The 22020-nt window shown below is 31.2% G+C and overlaps 10 protein-coding genes across 10 annotated transcripts; 6 read left to right on the top strand and 4 right to left on the bottom strand.

Moving 5' to 3' along the window:
- Window positions 1–169: 169 nt before the first annotated feature.
- On the bottom strand, window positions 170–2098 carry ASCRUDRAFT_75379 (uncharacterized protein). Its single transcript, XM_020193040.1, has one exon. It carries the CDS (start codon window positions 1650–1652, stop codon window positions 261–263), a length of 1392 nt encoding a protein of 463 aa, XP_020047663.1. The 5' UTR covers window positions 1653–2098; the 3' UTR covers window positions 170–260.
- A 430-nt stretch (window positions 2099–2528) lies between these two features.
- ASCRUDRAFT_33971 (CNOT2/3/5 family protein) lies at window positions 2529–4865 on the top strand (the record flags this gene model as incomplete). The annotated part of the gene is made up of 4 exons (XM_020190479.1): window positions 2529–3249; window positions 3304–3792; window positions 4144–4479; window positions 4546–4865. 4 exons carry the CDS (start codon window positions 2529–2531, stop codon window positions 4863–4865), a joined length of 1866 nt encoding a protein of 621 aa, XP_020047664.1.
- A 354-nt stretch (window positions 4866–5219) lies between these two features.
- TRP3 (bifunctional anthranilate synthase/indole-3-glycerol-phosphate synthase) lies at window positions 5220–6854 on the top strand. Its single transcript, XM_020193041.1, has 2 exons — window positions 5220–5301; window positions 5377–6854. Exons 1-2 carry the CDS (start codon window positions 5261–5263, stop codon window positions 6809–6811), a joined length of 1476 nt encoding a protein of 491 aa, XP_020047665.1. The 5' UTR covers window positions 5220–5260; the 3' UTR covers window positions 6812–6854.
- Window positions 6855–6879: 25 nt separating this feature from the next.
- Window positions 6880–8366, bottom strand: RPF2 (rRNA-binding ribosome biosynthesis protein RPF2). Its single transcript, XM_020189177.1, has 2 exons — window positions 7975–8366; window positions 6880–7884 (listed from the first exon to the last, which is right to left on the bottom strand). Exons 1-2 carry the CDS (start codon window positions 7986–7988, stop codon window positions 6948–6950), a joined length of 951 nt encoding a protein of 316 aa, XP_020047666.1. The 5' UTR covers window positions 7989–8366; the 3' UTR covers window positions 6880–6947.
- Window positions 8367–11920: 3554 nt separating this feature from the next.
- On the top strand, window positions 11921–12750 carry ASCRUDRAFT_75383 (uncharacterized protein). Its single transcript, XM_020193042.1, has one exon. It carries the CDS (start codon window positions 12386–12388, stop codon window positions 12569–12571), a length of 186 nt encoding a protein of 61 aa, XP_020047667.1. The 5' UTR covers window positions 11921–12385; the 3' UTR covers window positions 12572–12750.
- A 178-nt stretch (window positions 12751–12928) lies between these two features.
- Window positions 12929–15232, top strand: MRH4 (ATP-dependent RNA helicase). Its single transcript, XM_020193043.1, has one exon. It carries the CDS (start codon window positions 13021–13023, stop codon window positions 15100–15102), a length of 2082 nt encoding a protein of 693 aa, XP_020047668.1. The 5' UTR covers window positions 12929–13020; the 3' UTR covers window positions 15103–15232.
- A 70-nt stretch (window positions 15233–15302) lies between these two features.
- On the top strand, window positions 15303–16229 carry DAS2 (putative uridine kinase DAS2; the record flags this gene model as incomplete). The annotated part of the gene is made up of 1 exon (XM_020190461.1): window positions 15303–16229. One exon carries the CDS (start codon window positions 15303–15305, stop codon window positions 16227–16229), a length of 927 nt encoding a protein of 308 aa, XP_020047669.1.
- A 93-nt stretch (window positions 16230–16322) lies between these two features.
- Window positions 16323–18575, bottom strand: ASCRUDRAFT_69868 (uncharacterized protein; the record flags this gene model as incomplete). The annotated part of the gene is made up of 1 exon (XM_020191719.1): window positions 16323–18575. The coding sequence occupies one exon, from the start codon at window positions 18573–18575 to the stop codon at window positions 16323–16325; it is 2253 nt and encodes a 750-aa protein (XP_020047670.1).
- Window positions 18576–18929: 354 nt separating this feature from the next.
- Window positions 18930–19802, bottom strand: LOT5 (Lot5p; the record flags this gene model as incomplete). The annotated part of the gene is made up of 1 exon (XM_020191720.1): window positions 18930–19802. One exon carries the CDS (start codon window positions 19800–19802, stop codon window positions 18930–18932), a length of 873 nt encoding a protein of 290 aa, XP_020047671.1.
- A 229-nt stretch (window positions 19803–20031) lies between these two features.
- On the top strand, window positions 20032–21944 carry ASCRUDRAFT_75387 (uncharacterized protein). Its single transcript, XM_020193044.1, has one exon. The coding sequence runs from the start codon at window positions 20073–20075 to the stop codon at window positions 21747–21749; it is 1677 nt and encodes a 558-aa protein (XP_020047672.1). The 5' UTR covers window positions 20032–20072; the 3' UTR covers window positions 21750–21944.
- The last annotated feature ends 76 nt before the right edge of the window (window positions 21945–22020 follow it).

Here is a 22020-nt window from a genome sequence, read left to right on the forward strand (position 1 = left end):
AATTAATATTATTACCTTATATTTAAAGGTCAATTGATCTTTATTATAATATCATTTTAAAATTCATTTTTTTTGTTTTTGTATTTTTTGTGTTTTTGTTTCAGAAATGAATTATTGTGATTCGCATTGTTTTAGTTCTATTATAGTATATTTCATTGAAACATTTTATATATAAAAAAAAAATAGCACAGTAAAAATAAGGAAGAACTCTTATATTAAATTTTAAATTTAATGCATTGTATATATAAACACTACATAGTTTATTTTTTTAAGAATATCAAAGATGTTAGACAAACTATCATCACAATTATACCCCAAATGGATAAAAATAATGCAGCATATTTAATTATTTGATCTTTTTTAGATTGCTTATCATTAATTATAATATTTTGATTGATATCGTTGTCTGTTGTATTCAAAAATTGTTTATTTCCAATTAATTTAAAGCCGAAAATTCCAGGCAATATAAAGGAAATTGTTGTTGAGCCAGTTGAACCAACAAATGCTAGGACTTTTTCTAATGATGTAACAGATATGGAAATTATAAATGAAACAATTAAAATTGAGGTGGTTATAATAACAAATTTTCTTGTTGGCAAACTAATAGTAACATTATTTTGTGGAGGGTTTAAACTGTGGATTGAGGGAGCAGCAATATTACTAGCAGTATCGTTATCATTTCCATTTCCACTTGGATTTATGCTATTATAATTTGCTGTAAAATTATTATAAATCAGATGAGAATGAGAACCAGCACGAATAAATATACCAGATGAATTATCGGTGAATTGAGATGAAGCATCGTCAGATACAGCAGATTCATTCATTGGATTATAAAAAGGTTGGTGTCTTTGAGACAACAATGTCTCCCTATAAGTGGCCAAGCTTCCAGGAATATTATTAGCGGTGCCAGTGTTATTGTTGGTGTTATTCCCATTAAATGAAAACGTTGAGTATGTTCTGAATTTTTGATTAAATTTGCTGAAAACTGAAGAAGCAAAAGAAGTTGATCTTGTTAAGGAATTATATTCAATTTTTCTTGTTTGAATATAATGTAAGATATGATTAGTTGACATTCTGCATGGATGACATTGTAATGGATAAGATAACATGACTAGAATAACAATTGCAAATCTTCCAAACGTTGTTGAAATTGATTTGGGATACATCACTATGATATTACCAGAAACTAAATCGCCAAATGTTAAGTAACCAGTTAAACCCACAGAAATGTATAACAGCATTGCAATACCAATTGAGATTGCTATTATTCTTGTAATTATGGACATTTTCTTTGAGGGTAATTCGTTTATGATTGAAAACATGTTTTGATGACATGTATAGGCAAACACAACAATTGGAAAACTTGATAAAGTCGAAGTGAAACCCTTTGGTTTAATGATTGATATGTCGCCTTTCAAGCTACCATCCAAATCATTTCTAAAAAAATGAAGTAAAACTAGTATAGCCAAGTATGCTATAGACAATAAAGCAACCATTGAAGAATACTTGAGAGAATCCAAACTTCTTAAAAACGACAAAGGAATAATGATAGCTATCATGAAAACCGATATCCAAAATTTTCTGTCCACCAAAAAGGGATATGTGTCCAAGAATTGTTCGGTTAGCAAATCCTGAGAAATTTTGGGCATTAAATCACCAATTATAATAAGATAACTCGTTCCAACACCTAAACATTTGACAGCTATAGCGAGATCAAAAAAAATGGACAATGAAGGATATGTGAATTGAGACAACGTGAAAAAAGAGGAAGTGTTATGGCCATTATCAAAACAAATCAAGGAACATTTGCCTTGTAAATAGAGCCCAAAGGAAGCAGTGAATGCAGAAAACAATATTATCAACACACCCAATAATATACCATTTTGCTTTATAGCAAATGGCATGGCCAATAGACCACTACCAACAATAGTGTTTAGAAGATTTATCACACTTGAAAAGGTTGAAGCCGAGTGTTTCATGAAAGCAAAGTAGTGAATTTCCAGACCAAGAAGACAAGTATAATCAATAAAAACAACAAGATATAATAAAGTATAGCAGAAGCTCAGTGTAATTTAAATTGGAGCTAAATAGAACCAGATATAAGTCGATTCAAGTCATCTAAAAATAATGCAAAAGCTGGAGAAATTCCGAAAAAAGGTGTCACTGCACTCGAAACACAATTACGACACACGTAGCCGTAAGCATCTTTGGTCGAAACGCTAAACCGTATCACGGCAAAACAGTGAACCGCAGCACGACGAATCGTGCCGAAACACAAACGCAACTAATCGAAGCGCTTCGAAATAATCCGAAACAAAACAGAAAAAATTCAAATAAAAGCAAATAAAAAGCGCCTTCCGCAGAAATCGAACTCGTGTTAGTGTTTAATACTGCATGGCCTCCGGGTAATTGTCGCCCTATTTTTGGTTCTGAAAGGTAAATCACACTTTTGAGCATCAACCAAGAAATTTGTTATCGTTGTATCCATTTGGATTGTTTACTATATTATATTACTACTAAAAATGATGGCAGCCAGAAAATTGCAGCAAGAAATAGATCGTGTTGTCAAGCAGGTGAACCAGGGTTTAGCATCGTTTGACTTATTATATGACAAAGTGACTGGCTGTGAAAACCAGTCTCAAAAGGAAAAATTGGAATTAGATTTAAAGAAGGAAATCAAAAAATTACAAAGACATCGAGAACAAATTAAAAATTGGCTAAATGGTAATGATGTTAAGGACAAATCTTTTTTAACTGACTATAGAAGAAAAATTGAAAAAGAAATGGAGAGATTTAAAGTTGTGGAACGAGACATGAAGACAAAAGCGTTTTCTAAAGAAGGTCTTAACATGCAAAAAATTGATCCAAGAGAGAAGGAAAAAAATGAATCATCCATATTTATACAATCAATGATTGATGAATTAGAAAGACAAAATGAAAATCATGAAGCCAAAATAGTGCAGATTCAGGGCACGATTAAAAAAAATAGAAGATCTGACCATTCAAAACAAGATCAAATTGACGAATACAACGAATTTATTTCAAGAAATCGTTGGCACCAATCAAAACTTGAAACCATTTTAAGATACTTGGAAAATGGTAATTTGGAACCCGATGATATCAACAATATAAAAGATGATATAAGTTATTATGTTGACAGTAATCAGGATCCTGAGTTCAGGGAAGATGACTCTTTATATGATGAACTTGATCTAGATGACGTTGAAGAAGTCTTTGGCACTGTAGGTGACTTTCCTAATTTGCCTCCAAACTCTTCTGCTTCAATTATTTCTGCTAAAGACGATCTCACATCTAACAATACTCCTGTTCCTGAAGGTATACCCGACAGCATTTCTAGGAAGGATTCTGTGGGTGCTAGTAATCATTCCTCTGTTTTAAATACTCCATTACCAAACAATAATATCAATGTTAGTAACTCTTCTTCAACTCCCTCAAATAGTATTTCCAATGGTGATAATAATTTCAATTCCAATTCCAATTCCAATTTCAATTCTAATTCTAATTCCAATTCTAATTCCAATTCTTCTGACAATTCTCGGAAGACACCAGAAGCTAATGAGAATCAACCATTAGCAATCAATAACAATTCTGATTCTTCAAATATCACAAACCAAATTTCAAACACAAACTCTGTCAAGAGATTATCCGCTTCTGCCGTTTCAAGCCCTCATGTTAGTACTCCAAAATCCTTTCCTCAGGTTTTAAATCTCAAGCCTGCCCCTGTTCCACAGCGAGTGTTTGATTTAAAGTATTCCTCAGCTGTGGCAAGTGCTAGCAATATCAATAACAGCAATAGTTTATCAAACTTTCTGAATAATAATAACAGTCCAAAAGATAGTAACATAACTACAAACTCCATCTCTAATGGTATCAGTAATTTGAATATAAATGATGAGAATAATAGCAATGTTTATAATTTAATTAAAAACTCACCAACTGTTTCTGTACATGAAAATTTAGCTACCAAACTTAGCTCTCAGACATCCACGAGAATTAACACTCCTAAGATAACAAAAATACCTATGAATCAAGTTTTATCTAGAAGTAATACAGCCATAGACAGTCCCATAATTCATAAGAAAACTCCCGTAATTTTGGAAAAAGATACAGCCATATCAGTCTCATCTACAGAAAACTCCCCAGATCCAATTTTAACATTAATGCCTGGATTACAAGACCTATTACCATTTTATGAATCGGCTCAGAAAAGATTAACGAACCCTCCACCATTGAGCGAAATTAACAGTTATTTGCAAAACTCGCTATTAAACTGCCCTGATTCATTAGATGCAAATAAACCCTTACCATATACTCCTAGTAACAAAAATCCAACTTCTTTATATTATCCGGTGGAACCAGTGACTGATTTGTTTAATAATATACCAGATGTGATTATAAAAAGAATGGAAGTTGAAACGCTATTTTATTTTTTTTATTATGGGGATGATATCACAAGTATTTATTACTATAAACCAAATCCAGAAAATCCATTTATGGAAAATGAAATAAACGAAGTTGAAGATTCTTATATATCTACTTTACAAAATAATAAAAAGGGATCATATATTCAGTTGTTGGCTGCAAAGGAGTTGTGTGAAAGAAAATGGATCTATCATTCAAAACTAATGCAATGGTTTCATGTCATTGAAGACGAAGACACTGTAAATAATGTTTCAGCTAATAGTATATTGAAAAGTGATTCAACAAATAGCACTAAAAATCTTGAAGAAAAATTGAAAAAGACCAAGGATTGGAAATATTTTGACTATGAAGGAGAATGGATGCAAAGAATCAAGGAAAACTTTACAATCTCTCTAGTTGACATAAAAACCGATTTTTAGCCCACTGGTCTTACTTTATTTTATAAATAAATAAATTTGTAGAACAAAACAGCTTATGTACTTATTTAGTTATTTTTGTATCTGATTTCTTTCTGTTGATCAGTATTTCCTGTTGGTTGTTGCAGTATTTTTGAAGTGCAACTGATTACTGCTGTAATATTTTTTAGTTCTGTCTCCATATCAACACGAATCTCTTTAAATCGGCAGCAAAATCAGCAAAATCAGCAAAATCAACATTTTGTAAAAATAACCGTGGTGGTCCGTGCACGGAAATCCACAGTCTTCCGGCGGATATTTCACAGAATGAGTAATTCTTTTTTGGAAATGTGAAATAACATATAAACTGATTAAATTTGATTGCAAAGTCAAACTATTTACAGGAAAATTGATCAAAGATGCACGTTGTTTTAATTGATAACTATGACTCCTTTACCTGGTATGTACTCCTCCAGCAAGTCTTATCAATCATGTGAATGTTTCTGTTAGACTAACCCATTTTGTCTGCCTAAAGGAATCTCTACCAGTACATTTGTCAAGAAGGTGCACAGGTTGAAGTTTATCGTAATGATCAGATCACCTTAAACGAGATTGAAAACATAGATCCTGATATCATATTGATCTCTCCTGGTCCTGGTCACCCAAAGACTGATTCCGGCATTTCAAGGGATGTTATTAAACATTTTACAGGCAAAATTCCTGTATTTGGTGTTTGTATGGGTCAGCAATGTATTTTCGAAGTGTTTGGAGGCTCTGTTGAATATGCTGGTGAAATCGTTCATGGAAAAACCACTCTTATAACCCATGATGGAAAAGGTTTGTTTACCAGTATCCCACAAAATATCGCAGTCACAAGATACCATTCATTAGCTGGAACTGTTCAAACTTTACCTGATGAATTAGAAATCACTGCACAAACTCCAACTGGGATAATCATGGGCGTTAGACATAAAAAATATACTGTAGAAGGTGTTCAATTTCATCCTGAATCGATTTTAACTGAAGAAGGTCATTTGATGATTAAAAACATGTTAAATACCTGTGGAAAAACATGGGAAGAGAATAAGTTAATTCATGAAAATAAAATTAGTAATAACAAAAAAGTAACAAAGAATACGGGAAAGAGTATTCTCAATGAAATATATGATCAAAGAAAGAAAGATGTTGAAAGTCAAAAGTTGGTTCCAGGTCATAGTTTCAAACAATTAAATGAATTATATGATTTAGGTTTAGCTCCTAACGTTATAAACTTCTATGATAGATTAAAAGCTGAGCTACCAAAGTCTGCTTTAATAGCTGAGATAAAGAGAGCATCGCCTTCCAAGGGCCCAATCAACTTGGAAGCAAATTCTGCTTCACAGGCTTTAAAATATGCAAATACTGGAGTTGCTGCTATATCAGTGCTAACAGAACCTCATTGGTTCAAAGGGTCAATCGAGGATCTCCGAAATGTGAGAAATATATTGGAAGTATCGTATGAAAAAGATTGTGGTAAAAGTAGACCAGCGATTTTAAGAAAAGAGTTTATCTTTAGTGAATATCAAATTCTTGAAGCGAGATTGGCTGGAGCCGACTCAGTTTTATTGATTGTTAAAATGTTAGATGATTTATTGTTAAAGAGATTGTATGATTATTCGTTATTATTAAAAATGGAGCCATTAGTTGAAGTCAGTTCATTGGATGAAATGAAAAGGGCAATTAAACTTAAGTCAAAAGTTATAGGAGTTAATAATAGAGATTTACATTCATTTCATGTTGATTTAAATACTACATCAAGTTTGGTTTCAATCGTTCCAAAAGATACTATATTGTGCGCGTTATCGGGGATATCAAGTGGTAAAGATACTGCTAAATATAAAGAAGAAGGAGTTCATGGATTTCTTGTTGGTGAAGCATTGATGAAGTCAAATGATATCAATAAGTTTGTTGATGAATTAGTGTGTGAATGAAAATATAGAAACGAATTATATAAGTAAAAGTAAGCCTAGAAATATAAGCATACTTATAATTATATAACATAATGAAAATTTTGGAATAATTTTTAATCTGAATTTTTAATTCAAATTTTTAATTCAAGTTTCCAAATTAGGCTTTCACTTTTTTATTTTTAGGAATTATTTCTTGGTCATCAAAATCATCATCCACTTGATCATATTTTTTTTTTAAGCCTTTCATTTTTCTTGTTTGAAGATTAGAAAGATCCTGTTTGCCAACATGGATGGTACCAATTTTATCACCGATAAGGTCTGTTTCAACATTTTTCTTAACTTTTGGTTCTATTTGTTTTGGTTTTCTCATGGCTTCTTTCTCTAATTCAGGCGAAGGATGGCGATATCTTCCAATGGTGAAATCAAATCTGGGGCCGATTTCGTCCAATTCAACTCTTGATAGTTTTTGATCTGATCTAAAAGTCTTTAGTTTATAAACTCTGAAATAGACGTCGGGTAGAGCTGAAGCTGAATCATCTTGATCATTGGCAGAGATAGCTATGATATGTTGTAAGCCAGCGACGTCTTGTAGCTCAGTGATTTCGCCTTTGAAAAAGTCCAAGAATAAAGATTTGATGTGTTTATACACAGGATGAATATCAAATATGGGCCCATTGAATATGAATAAAGGTTTTAAACCGATTTGGAAAGTTTGTTTTTTGAAATCCATCAAGAATTTGAAGTTGTTCTTGATTCGTAGTTCGATCATATCATAGATTTTATAATTAAAAGTTCTAATAAAGGTCAAGTTATTTGGTTTTTTCTTATTGCTACTTGAGAAGACAAGTAGAGAGGAATCATTCTTTTCAGAGAAGAATTCCAACTGAGATTCCTCTTCAAATGGCCTTATGTTGTTCTTCTTCTGGAATCTTATCATATATGGCTTTTTGAGAGCACTTAGATCCACCATTGCATCATGGAGGATCTTATTAGAATTTTTACCAGGAATAAATAAAGCCAGTTTAACATTTTCAACTATTTTTGATTCCTTATTTTTCAAGGCTCTCTTTGAGCGAGCATTTTTTGGTGGACCACTGAATCAAGACAAGAGAGAGAAGTTAGTCAAAGTAATTCAGCAATTGAGAATCGAGTAACAAAGTAGAAAAAAAACCATTGAAACATACGCAGTTCTGATCATTTTAGCTATGTGAATTATCGAATTTTGAACGAGTGTTTACCATTGAAAAAAAATTTCAGTGAAAAAAAAAAAAATTTGAAGGATGGAGATGGCCCAATCGGGAAGTATGCGGCAAGAAAAGGATTTGTAACAAAATTTGATTTGCAATCCGAAACCAATACCAATACCAATAAAACCCAAAATCAAGACAAATTGCAAAGGATTGCAAAGGATTGCAAAGGATTGTAGTGAAATTTCATCTGACCAAAGTACCAGAGACTCTGCAGTTGAGAAATGTGTGGGTTGAGAAGTGTCTAATTACCGGTGTGTTTTTGCAGCAAATTGTGGATTTTCTTTATAAGGATATTATTGCCTTACTCGATTTCGCGAGAAGGTTTGCTCAGACCAGGTCTGGGGAAGAGGAATTGACGACACAATAATAGTGCTATCCAACAATACAGCAATACAATGTTATAGAACTGGTGATTACCAGACACAAAATATTCGTTTGGAATTTAATTCAGAGATAAACAATAAGCTGACTCAATTTAAAAAGTAAAATCAGGTCCAGAGATTTCCCGATTGGGAGTGAACAATCCTGATAGCACAGCGGTCTGCTGATTACCCAGGAGCGGGCATGTCCTGGTAGGATGCGTGGCTTCGGGTGTTGCAGGTGCATTCCCGATTGGCTTGTTTCCTGCTTTCGCACGTCAGGGAAGTGGGATTCAAGCGATGGAGGTGCTCCCGTTTCACGGAGGGATGAAGGAGGTATGTGCGCCTAATACCAAGGGCTCCTGATAAGAAAAAAACGTATGCGCCCCAGCCTGTGGATGCAGACTGGCGCGTATGCAGGTAAATTCCCGACAGATGGATCCAATGGCGATAGAAACTGGGGAGCTGGAAATTGCTGGAGAAAGTGGTGGAGAAGTTGAAAGAAAGAGAGTATTAGAGGAAAAAGTGATATTGGCATGTTATTTTCTGGATGGTAGACTGTCTATTTGTTGAACTACAATTGCTGTTTGCAGAGTAACTAGTGGAAGTGCTGAGGTGGAATGAACAGCAGCTTTTCAGTTGTATGAGTCTAGGATATTCGTTGGCAAATGGAAATTCCCAAAAGTATGCTTTGTTTTCCGTTGGAATATAGCCAGTAAGACAATGAAAAAAGAGTTAAAACAAACTAAATAAAAACCCAATTTTTAATAAAATAAAATAATGTAAAATAATAAGATAGAATTCATTAATTCTCTTTTAAACGGCAATTCTTTAGATTTTCCTTTAAACAAAAAATAGCAATTTATTAATTATTGTATTATTATTTGATGGTTTCATAATTTCAATTGACTCAATAAATGAATAATTTGAATAATTTAAAACCTAATATAACAACCTAAAAATGTTTATTGGAATCGTAGTAACCTAATAGTGTGTAGTAAAATTTGTTAATATACTCTTCTCAGATCAAAATTCTAAGTTGATATTTTAGAATTTTTTTTTTCAAATAAAATTACCAGATTGATGAATAATCAACAAAATTGAAACAAGAGATTTGAAAAAAATTCAATTAGATTCACAAATTTAATTGAATTAACTTAGTTGAAGAAAAAGAGAAAGATAAATATAAAGAATAGACAACGTTTTGAACTTTAATATGAGTCTCTGTTTAAATTTATACCGAATTGATACTAAAAAGATACTGAAGATTATCTATAAGTGAAGTTTATATATATATATATATATATATATATATATATATTTATATGTAAATGTAAATATAGTTATTTAATTATATTTAACGGTTTCTTTATTACTGGCGATCAATATCAAGATAATTAACTTGAATAAAAGGTTTCTATATATCAAATTAACTTTTCATTTTGAAAATTAAATCAACATAAATAGCACCTAATTTCTCAATTTTAGACTTGAAAAAGATTTTGAATAGCAAATACAAAGCAACTTCAAGACACACTATACTAAATCATACTCTACTATAGCATATTATTTTTTATTATTTTTTATCAACAATGACATTAGTTAATTATAACAATACCTCGCTAGTTAAATTCAAGTGGCAATGTTGTCACTGCGAGAACAAATTGGATCTTTTTTTTGGGATGTGTAATTTTTGCTCTCATAAGAAATGTGGAAAGTGTAGAATTTTTGATCCAACACCTCATTTCTATGACATTTATAGAAATAATTATCCATAATCAAGAAAAAGATTCATAATCAAGAAAAAGAACAAGAGCAAAAAGAAAAAGAAGGATGATGATGATGATGATGATGGTATTATAAAAGTGACATGATTAAGATTTAGAAATATCAACTCGTATTATAGAATTGTATTATAACTTTCCTGATTATTTTTTAATGAATTTTGCTGCTTATTTCAATATAACATAGTTTTGCTATTAAAATGGAATTTTTTATTTATTTATTTATTTATTTATTTATTTATTTATTTATTTATTTATTTATTTATTTATTTATTTATTTATTTATTTATTTATTTATTTATTTATTTATTTATTATTATATATTATATATTATATATTATTTTATATTATTTTATATTATTTTATATTATTATATATATTATATATATTATAGTCTATATCACTTTGTATATTTCAAAATCAAGTCAGATAATATATAATTATTTCAATTAATTTATCAAAACAAAATAAAAAAGAAAAATAGAAGAAAAGTAAGTGATAATCGAAGAATAATAAAAGAATAATAAAAGAATAAAAACAAAAAAGCCAATGAAAAGTGGTAAGAAGCAGTGCAATAGATGAATTGCTAATAGTTAATTAACTTTAAATTGAAAAATGATAAACAAATTTGAGACATTTTCAAACTGAATTTACTAAATAAACTTAGTGTTAGTGGAAGAAGAAGAAATTAGTTTAGATTAAGATGAATTTGAAAAGGAAACAAAAAAGTAAGACAGGAATTATGTTGATAATATGGAATATTTCTCAAATAACAAGCAATAATTTTGCTTTGTTTTGTTTTGTTTTGTTTTGATATTAATATTAATAGAATAAAGTAGAATAGTATACGATATAAATCTTCAGTTGTTATAAAGGGGAAATCAGCTCAAGCTAGAATGAAGGAATAAAAACCTGAAAAATCAGATTAGTCATTTTGATAACTAACCTGTCCTGTGAATTAGCTTTCCTGCCGATAGGACAATCTTTTGATAAAAAGATGTTGTGCGACATTACATTTGACAGGTAAAAGCTATTTTGCAATCTGGTTGATATGATTTGGTATGATTTGATACAATCTGATATCCGATAGGAAATAATAAAACGGTTTGCGATGGTGTGATTATTACGAGTGCTATTGTCCAATTCAAAGGACCAAAGGTTTGTCTGTATAACAGAGCGATCAGAGCTTGCAAGACAAGTACTGTCAGTGGAGGAGACTAAATCATAAATCTAAATACAGATTCCAGAAGGAATTCTCAGTGGTTTAACTTGCACTAGCCAGAATTGGGTTGATTTCAAATTGCTGTTATGACACGATTCAGGGCAGGTGCAGAAGGCGCTTTTTACAGTACCTAAAGCACAAAGCCATGGCACCCTCTGGGGTCGCGCAGCAAAGGCAGCTCCTGTCCCAAAAACTTCACAGGCGCCACAGAAAGCAGCCACAGCTCGGCTTTCCAACAGGCCGAGCCTTTGACACCTCCACAATAGCAAGCGCCTATTTCTGCATCCATCTGCCTAACACCAACGAGGGCAGCAGACACCGACAGAAACGCGTCCTCTGCGAGTACACGTGATATTTACGAGGGTATGCGTGTTGGTGCAGCTTTTGAACAGGGAAAGCCGAAGAAGCACAGGCAGCAGAAGCAGCAGAGGCAGCTGCCGTTTGTGCCTGGGCAGTTGGGCAGCGTGGGCTGTGGAAGAGTGGAGGTGGTACAAGGATAGGAAAACCCTATCTGCGGCTGGGCCCACACTTGACGCTTTTCGTGGTTTTGAACTGTGCTCAACTTTTCTCGTGGTTATTTGCTATTGCCAATTTTCATCCTTTATTGCTTGTTGATTACTATCATTATTATCATTATTATTATTATTTAGGTGTTATTTATTATTTTAAGCATTTTAAAGTTATCTCCCATTTCGTACCTTTATATCCTACTTATTATTTGCTTGGATGGCTTTTCCATTTTCCATTTTCCATCTCCCACCCTTTTGTTACAAATCAAATGATTACTCACAAAGATTACTCATAATCATCACCCATTTTTTATTGATATAAATTAACTCCACTTCTTTTTTTTGAGGCTTTCTACTATCTTTCATTTTATTCGTACTCCTTTGTTTATACCTATACTTGCAATTATATTCATATTTACAATTATAATTACACGCTATCAATTCTCTCACCTACTCTTACTCCTCATCACAATGGGCTTCGCAAGAATAGCCTATGCTGAACATCCATGGCAATGCTGCTGCTGCAATTGCCTTCAATTACCAATAAGAATGAAATGTGGTGTCTGCAACCATCATTTTTGTTCTGATTGCAGAGAAACAACCTTTGATTTTGATGTGGCTAAATACTTTGCTCAAGTTAAGAATACTACTCGTTAACCCATCACCATCATCAACATCATACTATACTACCAATACTATTCTATATTGTCCTATATTATTCTTTTATACTATACTATACTCTCAATCCTACTCTTGTTTTCTTATCTTTGCTCATCTCTTTCTTGTTTCTTCTTTTATCGCATGCCTTTCGCGGATTTGTCAAAATCCGAACCACGGTTCTTTTTTTTGTTGAAATTTCTGAAAATTTTATAATAATTAACATTTCAATATTTCAATATATATATTTATATATTTCAATAGTTTAATGATTTACAAGTTTATTAACTTAGTATTTCAATACTTCAGTGCATTCAAATCCTATCTATTTTCGGATTTCTACATTCCCATACCATTGTAATTTTTATCTTTCTCATAAAAATAAAATAAAATAAAATAAAACAAATTAAAATAAATTAAAATAAATTAAAATAGAATAAATTAAGAAAATGTTGAAGGCTTCAAATACTTATTTACTTCATCTGAATAAACCTCTCATCAACAATATACACAAATCCTTCTTCAATTCCTCTTCTCTTCAATATAAAAAACTCACTTCTAGACTCATAACCCTATCTCCCAAAAAGAGAATCAAATCCTTTACAAATCATTCTTCAAAATTACAATCTCCTCTAATACAGCGCTCAAAAAAGATTCATTCAAATTTGAAAAAAATTAATTCAAATGATATAAAACTGTCTCTACTAAAATCAAAACCAAAACAACCATCCAAATTAAATACCAATACTAATATTAATGCTAATACTAATACTAATACTAATGCTAATACTAATATAAAAAAACGATCGATAAAACAATCGATAAAATCATCTGTGAAATCACCACTGAAATCACCTTTGAAATCTTTGAAATCTCCCAAAAGCACGAAAAAAACAAAAAAACAATTGGAAAACCAAAAAAAACAAAGATATGGTTATGGTGTCAATCATCTAATCAGAGAAAGTTTTCAATTGAAACCAAACAACGAAGATGACTACAAAAAAGATCTTTCTTCCATTGAAAAAATTAAAAATTTCAATTCTTTGAAAATCTTACCAGATGTAAGAAATTATGTAATGCAGAAAATTTATGATAATTCAATCACCGATATTAAAAATAAACATCAAGACAAAAATCAAGACACAAATCAAGACACGAATAATAACTCATCATCTTCCGATTTAGACAAATTATTAACTCCAACTCCAATTCAAATCTCTTGTGTTCAAAACATTCTTAAAAGAAGAAAAGATGAGAACATCCTAAGAATTTATACAATGGCTGCTGAAACTGGTTCAGGGAAAACCTGGGCTTATTTAATTCCCCTATTAAATAAATTATCAAACTATAAAATTCAAAACCCTTTATCACCAAATACTCCTGCCTTACCAAAGATTAACTCCGTAATTCTATTACCAACTCATGAATTGGTCGATCAAGTTTACCAAGAAATCAAAGATGTTCATAAAATCGGGTTATCTGTATTTAAATTTGATTCAAACGTACCAATTCCTGATTTTACTGAACTTTTTAAACCCAACAACAACAACAACAACAACAACAACAATAACAACATAGATCTTGATAACAATAATGAAAATCAAAAATCTATAGCGACAAATGAATTGGATATTTTGATTACAACACCCATAAAATTCAATTCAATTTCAACAATATATTCTTTAAAACATCCCGAACAATTACTAACAAATGTAAAGCATTGCGTGGTAGATGAAGCAGATACTTTAATGGACCACTCCTGGATTAATGACACAAACCATTCCTTAAGATATCTACAGAATTTAAAAGATTTGATATTTGTTAGTGCAACAATTAATATGGAATTTAATAAAACTTTAGTCAAAATGTTTGGTAAAAGTAAACTAATACCAATTGTAACAAAGAATTTGCATAAATTGCCTAAAAATATCCAGCTCAAGATTATTGATTGCTCCATTCCACCCTATAATGGCTCAAAGATTAAAACTCTAGCTCAATGTTTATACGCAATTTATAAAGATGGAACAGAACCAAACTTGGAGAAAAGATGCATTGTTTTTGTCAATTTCAAGAAAGATATAAAACCCATCCAAGAAGATTTAGCAAATGTTTATGGCCATAATATTACAACACTAACAGGTGAAAACACAATTGAAGAACGTTTGGCCAAGATAGCACCATTTGTCAGTTCCCCAAGAACAATCGACGATGTGAAAAATTCCTTTGAAGTTCAAGAGGCTCTCAAACATGAAAAAGACCCCAGTTATGAGAAACAAAAATTCCCAGGGTATGTCAAGCTAAAAGTGTTGATAACCTCAGACGTGCTAGCCAGGGGAATCAACTTTAACAACATCAGAAACCTCATTTTGTATGATCTTCCCAAGACATCAGTCGATTTGATTCACAGAACAGGAAGAATTGGTAGAATGAACCAGAGTGGAAGATGCTTCTTGATTGTCGACAAAAAGGAAAACAAAAGCTGGGTAAAGGGTCTTCCCAAAGCAATCCGAAATAGAGTCCCATTGGCGTAAGCACATCTGTTTCAACCTCTGTTCTTGTAATCTCTGTATATCTGTATATCTTCTTTCTCTATCTCTGATAGCCTTATAAATATGCTCTGAATCGCCGGTTCGAACCCAGACGGAGCCTTCCATCGCAAAAAATGGTCAGCGCCTTTTCGAGACCTTCGAAGTTTGCTTCTTCTAGTTCTTCTGCTGTTTCTAACGACAAAATGACACTGAACAGGACTTCAGCTACAAAGCCCAGCATCGTACTTGTGGCAGGAGGCCATGCTTCTGGCAAGCGAACTGTGTGCAACTTGCTCAGAAAGGAGTTGCTCTCCAGGGTCCAGAAGATCAGAAGTCTCAGGAAGCATGGCACCAACTTGATCGAGATTGTCGATATGGATGATTACTTGAGGGACAGCAAAGATAGTGGCAATTCTTCCCACAGTACAGTTAAATGCTTCACAGACTTCAGGCACTCCATCAACAAGGAAAAATTGGCTCCGGAAACTAGGTCCACTTTGCAGAAAAATCTTGAAAACAAAAACTTAGCTCCCAGCAGATTTGACTTTGATAAATTGAAGAATGATCTACTGGATGATTATAAGCAAAGAAATCACCCTTTACTTTATTTGGTCCATGGATTATATGCTCTCTATGATGCTGAGTTAAGAAAGTTCTCAGATTTCAATATATTTATTGACTGTGATGCTGACACCAGACTAACTAGATGGATTAATGAAGATATCATCGAAAACGAACAAAGCGATATCAGACTACAAGATATTTTGGATTACTATTTAAATTACGCAAGACCAGAGATGAATCAGTTTATCAATCCAACGAAACAATTTTCAGATATAATATTAACTAGAAGTTCAGATACTTGTAGTATATCTATACTATGCGACGGAATCTTCTCAGTTTTATCAAAAAAGCTCACTGAATATGATAACTCATCTCAAACAGATTCAGAAAAGCCGAACTCAAATCTATCTCTATTCCCATATAATCGTATCTCAATTTCCTCAACAAAAATCATTGAAGATTATAGACATTCAACCGATAAAAACTCCATTATCCAGCAAAAGAAGTATGATCTTGATAGAGAAGACTTGGATGCTCGTGTACAAAGATATTATGATTTAAATTAGTCGATTTATCTCATGTAGTCAATTTATTTAATATTCTTAAAAATTAGGTTAAATTAAATTAAATTAAATTAAATTATTCTTTAATTGAAAAAATTATATTTTACTATTTAATATTTTTTTTAAAAATAATAATTCATTTTCATCAACAAAACTCACAATTTCTTGAGTAGTAATCCCATTAGAACTTATAATTCTGTTTTTAAACTTGAAACTATTATTCATGGTTTTATTTCTATTTATATCTGATAAATGTATTAAGCCCGATGTTTCAATATTACTAATAATCTCGATAAATTCACATTTACTTAGTGATGATACCATTTGAAGATTTTGAATTTTGATTAGTTTTTTATAAAAATGATAAAATTCATCAACACTGATCAATTCAATAGTACTATTGCTACCATTTTCATTATTCAATTTTTTATTGTCTTTTATAGTAGAATTGATATTTTCAATATGATAACCATTATCTGGATGACTATCTACTAAAATATTCATTATATTAACATTGCTAGTGGTATTAGCAATTGATTCAATGACTTTCTGGGACTGTTCTTTTCTGATACGCTCAAAATTGAGTAAACAACATAATAATATTTTGGATTGAAGATTTATTGATCTAAACTTAATCTTCAACAGATCACTTTGACATGAATTGAATAGTTTACCGATATTTGCTATTGAAACTTTTGGCGCATTTGAACATGTCAATTCATCTATATTAGTATCTTTAGAATTTTTAACAAGTATTTCTGTATTTTCAATTGCTTTAAAACATATATCAAACACTCTTCTTAAGTCCCCGGTATTGGAACATTTTTTGGATATCAATTTCATTGCAAATGAATTAAATAATGGTACAGTATTATCACCATTATCACTGTCTTTTAAGCTGTTCATTAAAGATTTAATGATATCGTATATTTCTTGTTCTACATATGGAGAGAACTTGATAGAATTAACACTTGAAGAACTAGTTTTTTTTAATAGCTGAAGATTTTTTCTTTCTGCTAAAAATTTTAAATCATTAGATATTCCAATTATTATTAATTTATTTGAATTCGATTGATAATTATTGGTCATTGAAAATAAATCTAATATACTTTGATGATAATTACAGCTTGAATTTAACAATGAATCTATTTCATCCAATAATAAAATATTATGATCTGAAAAGTTTCTACTTGAAAATAAATTTAATAGCAAATCCTTTGGAGACGAAAACATTGGTCTTTTAGAATTGAAATATTTGCGATAGGTTTTTGGATTTGTGAAATCTATATCAAAATTATTTAAAATTTTAATAAATAATTTATTAATATTTGATATTGTCATACAATTAATGTTTGTTATTGTGATTTTTCTAAAAAGATTATTGATTTGAATTTTATGAATATTAGAAGAATAATTGAATCCGTTAGAGCTTTCAATTTTATTGTTGTTGACAAAATAATTCAAAAATTTTAATGTTTGAGCAGTTTTACCAGTACCTGGAGGACCATAAATATACAAGAAATCTGATTTTAAATTTTGGATATTACTAGAGAAGAAAAAATTCAATTGATTAAATTGATGCTCTCTACCAATTAGAGCTAAATTGGTGTTTGAATTCAATGTATAAATTGAAGAGTTTTTCTGAAATAACTTTTTAGCTTTTGTATAGATTGATTCCTTTAAGGTGAAAACAGGTAATTCACTATCTTTTTTCAGAGTAGGCAAAGAATTCTTGATAATATTATTTTGGTTTATTATACTTTTTTTATTATTGTTATCGTTTTCATCATCTGTTTTCGATAAAGTGTCTACAATTTTTTCAATTTCAAACTGATCATCATTTAAGAATGAATTAACAGTATTTTCAAAATCAGAAGCAAAATCAGAATCGGAAGAATCAGTCAAGATGATGGTTTCATTAAACTTATCTTCAAATGAAGTATTTAATGCTTGAGATATTGATGCATCGTATTTTTTCAGTATAAAATTATCCAGTGTAATATTTTCAATTTCAGTATCACTATAACTATCACTGTTATCTTCATCACTCGATATGTTTATAATTTGGATGGTATCAAGAGTTGATATTTCATTATCAAACAAGTGTGTTTTTTTTCTCTTTCGCCTCAAATTGACGTTTTTGCCAATTTTTTTGAGTTTTTTGGGAGTTGAAGGAGGAGTGTGAATAAGGCTTTTTCTTGAACTTGACCTGACTCTATTGGAAATCATCTTGGATGAAACATTTCTGAGTTTTATCTTTTTATTGTTAGCCTTGGAATTAAAGTGTCTTAAGGATCTTGGAGAAAGTAGGTTTAAATTGTCGCTGTTGGTTATTTGTGCGATTGTCATGATGAGAAATGGGAAATATACAAATGAAGAATAGTAAAATAAATAAACAATGCAATGGTATGAGCAAAAAAATAGTGAAAGAGAGACGAATATGCTATTTAATTAACAATACAGACAGAGAAAATAGCGAAAACTGGAGAGACTTCAATGTTAAAAGAAATATATATGACTATGAATATATCGACATTCTTAAGAGCCTTTGTTTATACATGCCCTAATGGGGAAATATCTAGTTCTTTTTGAGTTTGCGCGTTGTGAGGCTTTGTTTCGTGTTTAAAACGCGTTTATTATTACGCGTTTCTTTCTGATTGGGTAAACTTTTGATGTAATCTTTTGGTCTTTTAATCTTTTGATTTATTTCTTGCCGTTTTCCACAATTTTAGCCTTTTTGACGTTATCCAATTGCAGTTCGCTGTTCCTGGGTCTTATTTTCGCATTTTCACAGCCACTGTTGATTTCCACATCCAAGGCAGATTTGAACATGTTTTGGTGTGTATTGTTATCGTTGTTATCAAAAATTTCAGCAATATCATCAATGTCTTCAATGTCGTCGATATCGTCTGCTTGGCCATAGTTCTTGAGACTGTATTTCAACTGATCCAATGAAGGTCCAGCGATATCCACATCGTTATCTATTTCATCTTGTTCCATAAAATCACAGTCAGAATCTTCTGTTGGATCTCCGTGAAATGCTGTGCACTTGGACAAAGCGTTATAAACACTTTGAACAGGATTATTGATCACATCTTCATCGAAATTTGTTATTGTAAATAGGTCCTCTTTGATGCTACTATCTTTCTGTTTATCATGGCTTGTTGTAAAATTGAACTCAACAAAATTGTATTCATAATCATTTTCATTTGTAATTAGAATGTCCAAATGTTCTAACAACGATTTTATTTCGTTATTAAATTCGATTTGTAAATATAAACTTGAAGTCCCTTGAACTGCATGTAATATGATATCCTGATAAATCAACTCGAGACCTTTGTTTAGATCGTTGAACCATATTATGAATGAAGTGTGCAATACGAATAAATCGCATTTAATGCTCTTTTCTTGAAATGTGTTGATATTCAATATCCAGTCTCTACTACCACCATATAAAATAGGGTTTTCTTGTAATGAATAGAATTTTGGTGTTTGAAATTGGTAGGTCTTAAAGGGATCTATATTCTCAATAGAGGGTTTCACCAATATTTCCCCTGATTTCCTACTTTTATCCATTTCGATCTGTATTATTTTTTAGAGATTGCAATCTTTCACTGGAAAAATATCAAAGAAAAATTCGCCTAAACAATTAAAAACAAAACCGAGGGTATATAGTTCCAGATCACGTGAAAACAAGTTTCGACCACACCTTTTCCAGAGGTCAGATTAAATTATTTTCAGCTTCTTTTGCTGTTTTTGAAGGTCGACCACAATTATTTCGAAACGACAATATCGACAATTGAAGCCAAATAGTTATAAGATACTGATCTGGTTTTGTTAAATAATATGGCTCCTACACTTCCTTCCAAACCTGGTGGTTCTTCCAATCAGCACCAGAGAAACAATTACAATTATAACAATAATTACAACAATAGTAATAGAAATTATCCAGCGAACAATTATAAAAACTATCCATATAAAGGGTATAATAGCCAAAATAAGGATTCAGGTCAACATAAACCAGTACCCAGGGGCCCCAGTAGTAACAATAATACTACTTTTAGTTCCAACATTAACAATAACAACAATAATAACGGTGGTAATAATTCTACCAATTCTAATAATGCAAACAATGCAAGTATTAGTGCTGATAATGATGCAGTTAGCAGTTCTAGTATGGTGATTGATTCAAAGCCCTCAACTGCTAATGCAACAATGAACGATAGTGATTTAATGTCAGATAAAAATAGATCTAGTAATAAAGATGATAGCGAGAATAAAAACAATGAACTTGAATATTTTAATAAGCTTCAAAAGGAAATTAAATCATTGAATGAAGATGAATTATTGGACTCTCAATTAGCACGATTGGATGATTCATTTAATACGTCAATAGGGTTATTAGATTTTGTGCTTGAAGATATTCAAAATGAGATAAAAGCTAAAAATGAGGATAAAACGGATAGCACAAAAGATAATAATAACAGTTCAAGTGAAAATAAAAAAGTTGAATTTAAAAAAAAATTAATATCAAAAAATAGAGAAATTTTTTTAAAATCGTTTTTATTGAACAATTCATTGAATAACAACCCTAATAACTCATTGCAAAATAAAATTAATAAAATTAACGATATTGATATTCCAAAATTAAATAAACTAGTTTTAACGTCAAAAAAGAATAATGAACTTGAGATTTTAAATTATGATAATTATTTATTTGAAAAAAATTCAATTGAACCTTTACAGAAAAAGAAAAACTCGTTACTTTTATCTTTAAACTCCAATAAACAAAATATTCCAAGTCTAAATGATGTAAGTATTGATATCAAAGTAGAAGATATTATAAATGACGATACCCCAAATGATACCTCGAATGATATCTCAAATAATATCTCAAATAATATCTCAAATAATATCTCAAATAATATCTCAAATGATGATATTCCAGATAATTTCAATAAAGATATCGATAAGAAAGATGATAATAACAATATAAATGAAGAAGAGTTGTTGTTAGAACTCAGCACAAAAAGAAATGAACGCTATTTGAACGAGCTAAAATCCCATCAACGAGAGAAAATTAAATACGCATTGTTAAATGATATTTTGTTGAAGGAAAAAGTGTCAATGTTAAAAGAAAATGAGAAATGGTTTGAAAGATATAATAAGATACTAAGGTTTTTGAATAATGACTTGATCAAGTTCAATAAAGAAATCAATTACATAAACAGCGAATTGTCAAGCGAGGATCAAAGAAAAAAAGAAATGGAAGAGGAAGTCAATAATGACAACGGTAATGAAGACGAGGATCTCAACCAGGAAGACGAAGACGAAGCTGAAGATGACAGAGATATGGAGGGGGAAGAAGACGAGGATGTCACTATGGAGGCTCTTGATGTTGATGCTGAACAGAGCAGTGACAACCTAAGCTCAGCTGGCGAGAGTGGGAACACCCAGCCCGATACCCAGGAGAACGACAGACACAAGCATGTAGTTCAGACAGACACAGCAATTGAAGACTGAGCCCAAAGGTAGAATCTCAAAACACTGCCTACAAAAACACATCAAAAACTGTCGAAAATTACCAAAAACCCATCGAAAATGAATGGGCATTATATCGTCTTCTCCAAAAAAGGAAACTTCCTCATTTGGACAATTAAACTGCTCACGTGCATTCCATTTTGAGCATTCCCCTTTCAGGTATCTTGCACAAACGCAACCTGCCTTTTTGGGCTGCTTTTATTGTTTTTGTTTATTTTTTGAAGGACGAAAACAGTTTCAATACACATCTTTT

The sequence above is a fragment of the Ascoidea rubescens genome (genome assembly GCF_001661345.1).
Source record: "Ascoidea rubescens DSM 1968 unplaced genomic scaffold ASCRUscaffold_5, whole genome shotgun sequence".
In the NCBI taxonomy this organism is placed as follows: Eukaryota; Fungi; Ascomycota; class Saccharomycetes; order Ascoideales; family Ascoideaceae; genus Ascoidea; species Ascoidea rubescens.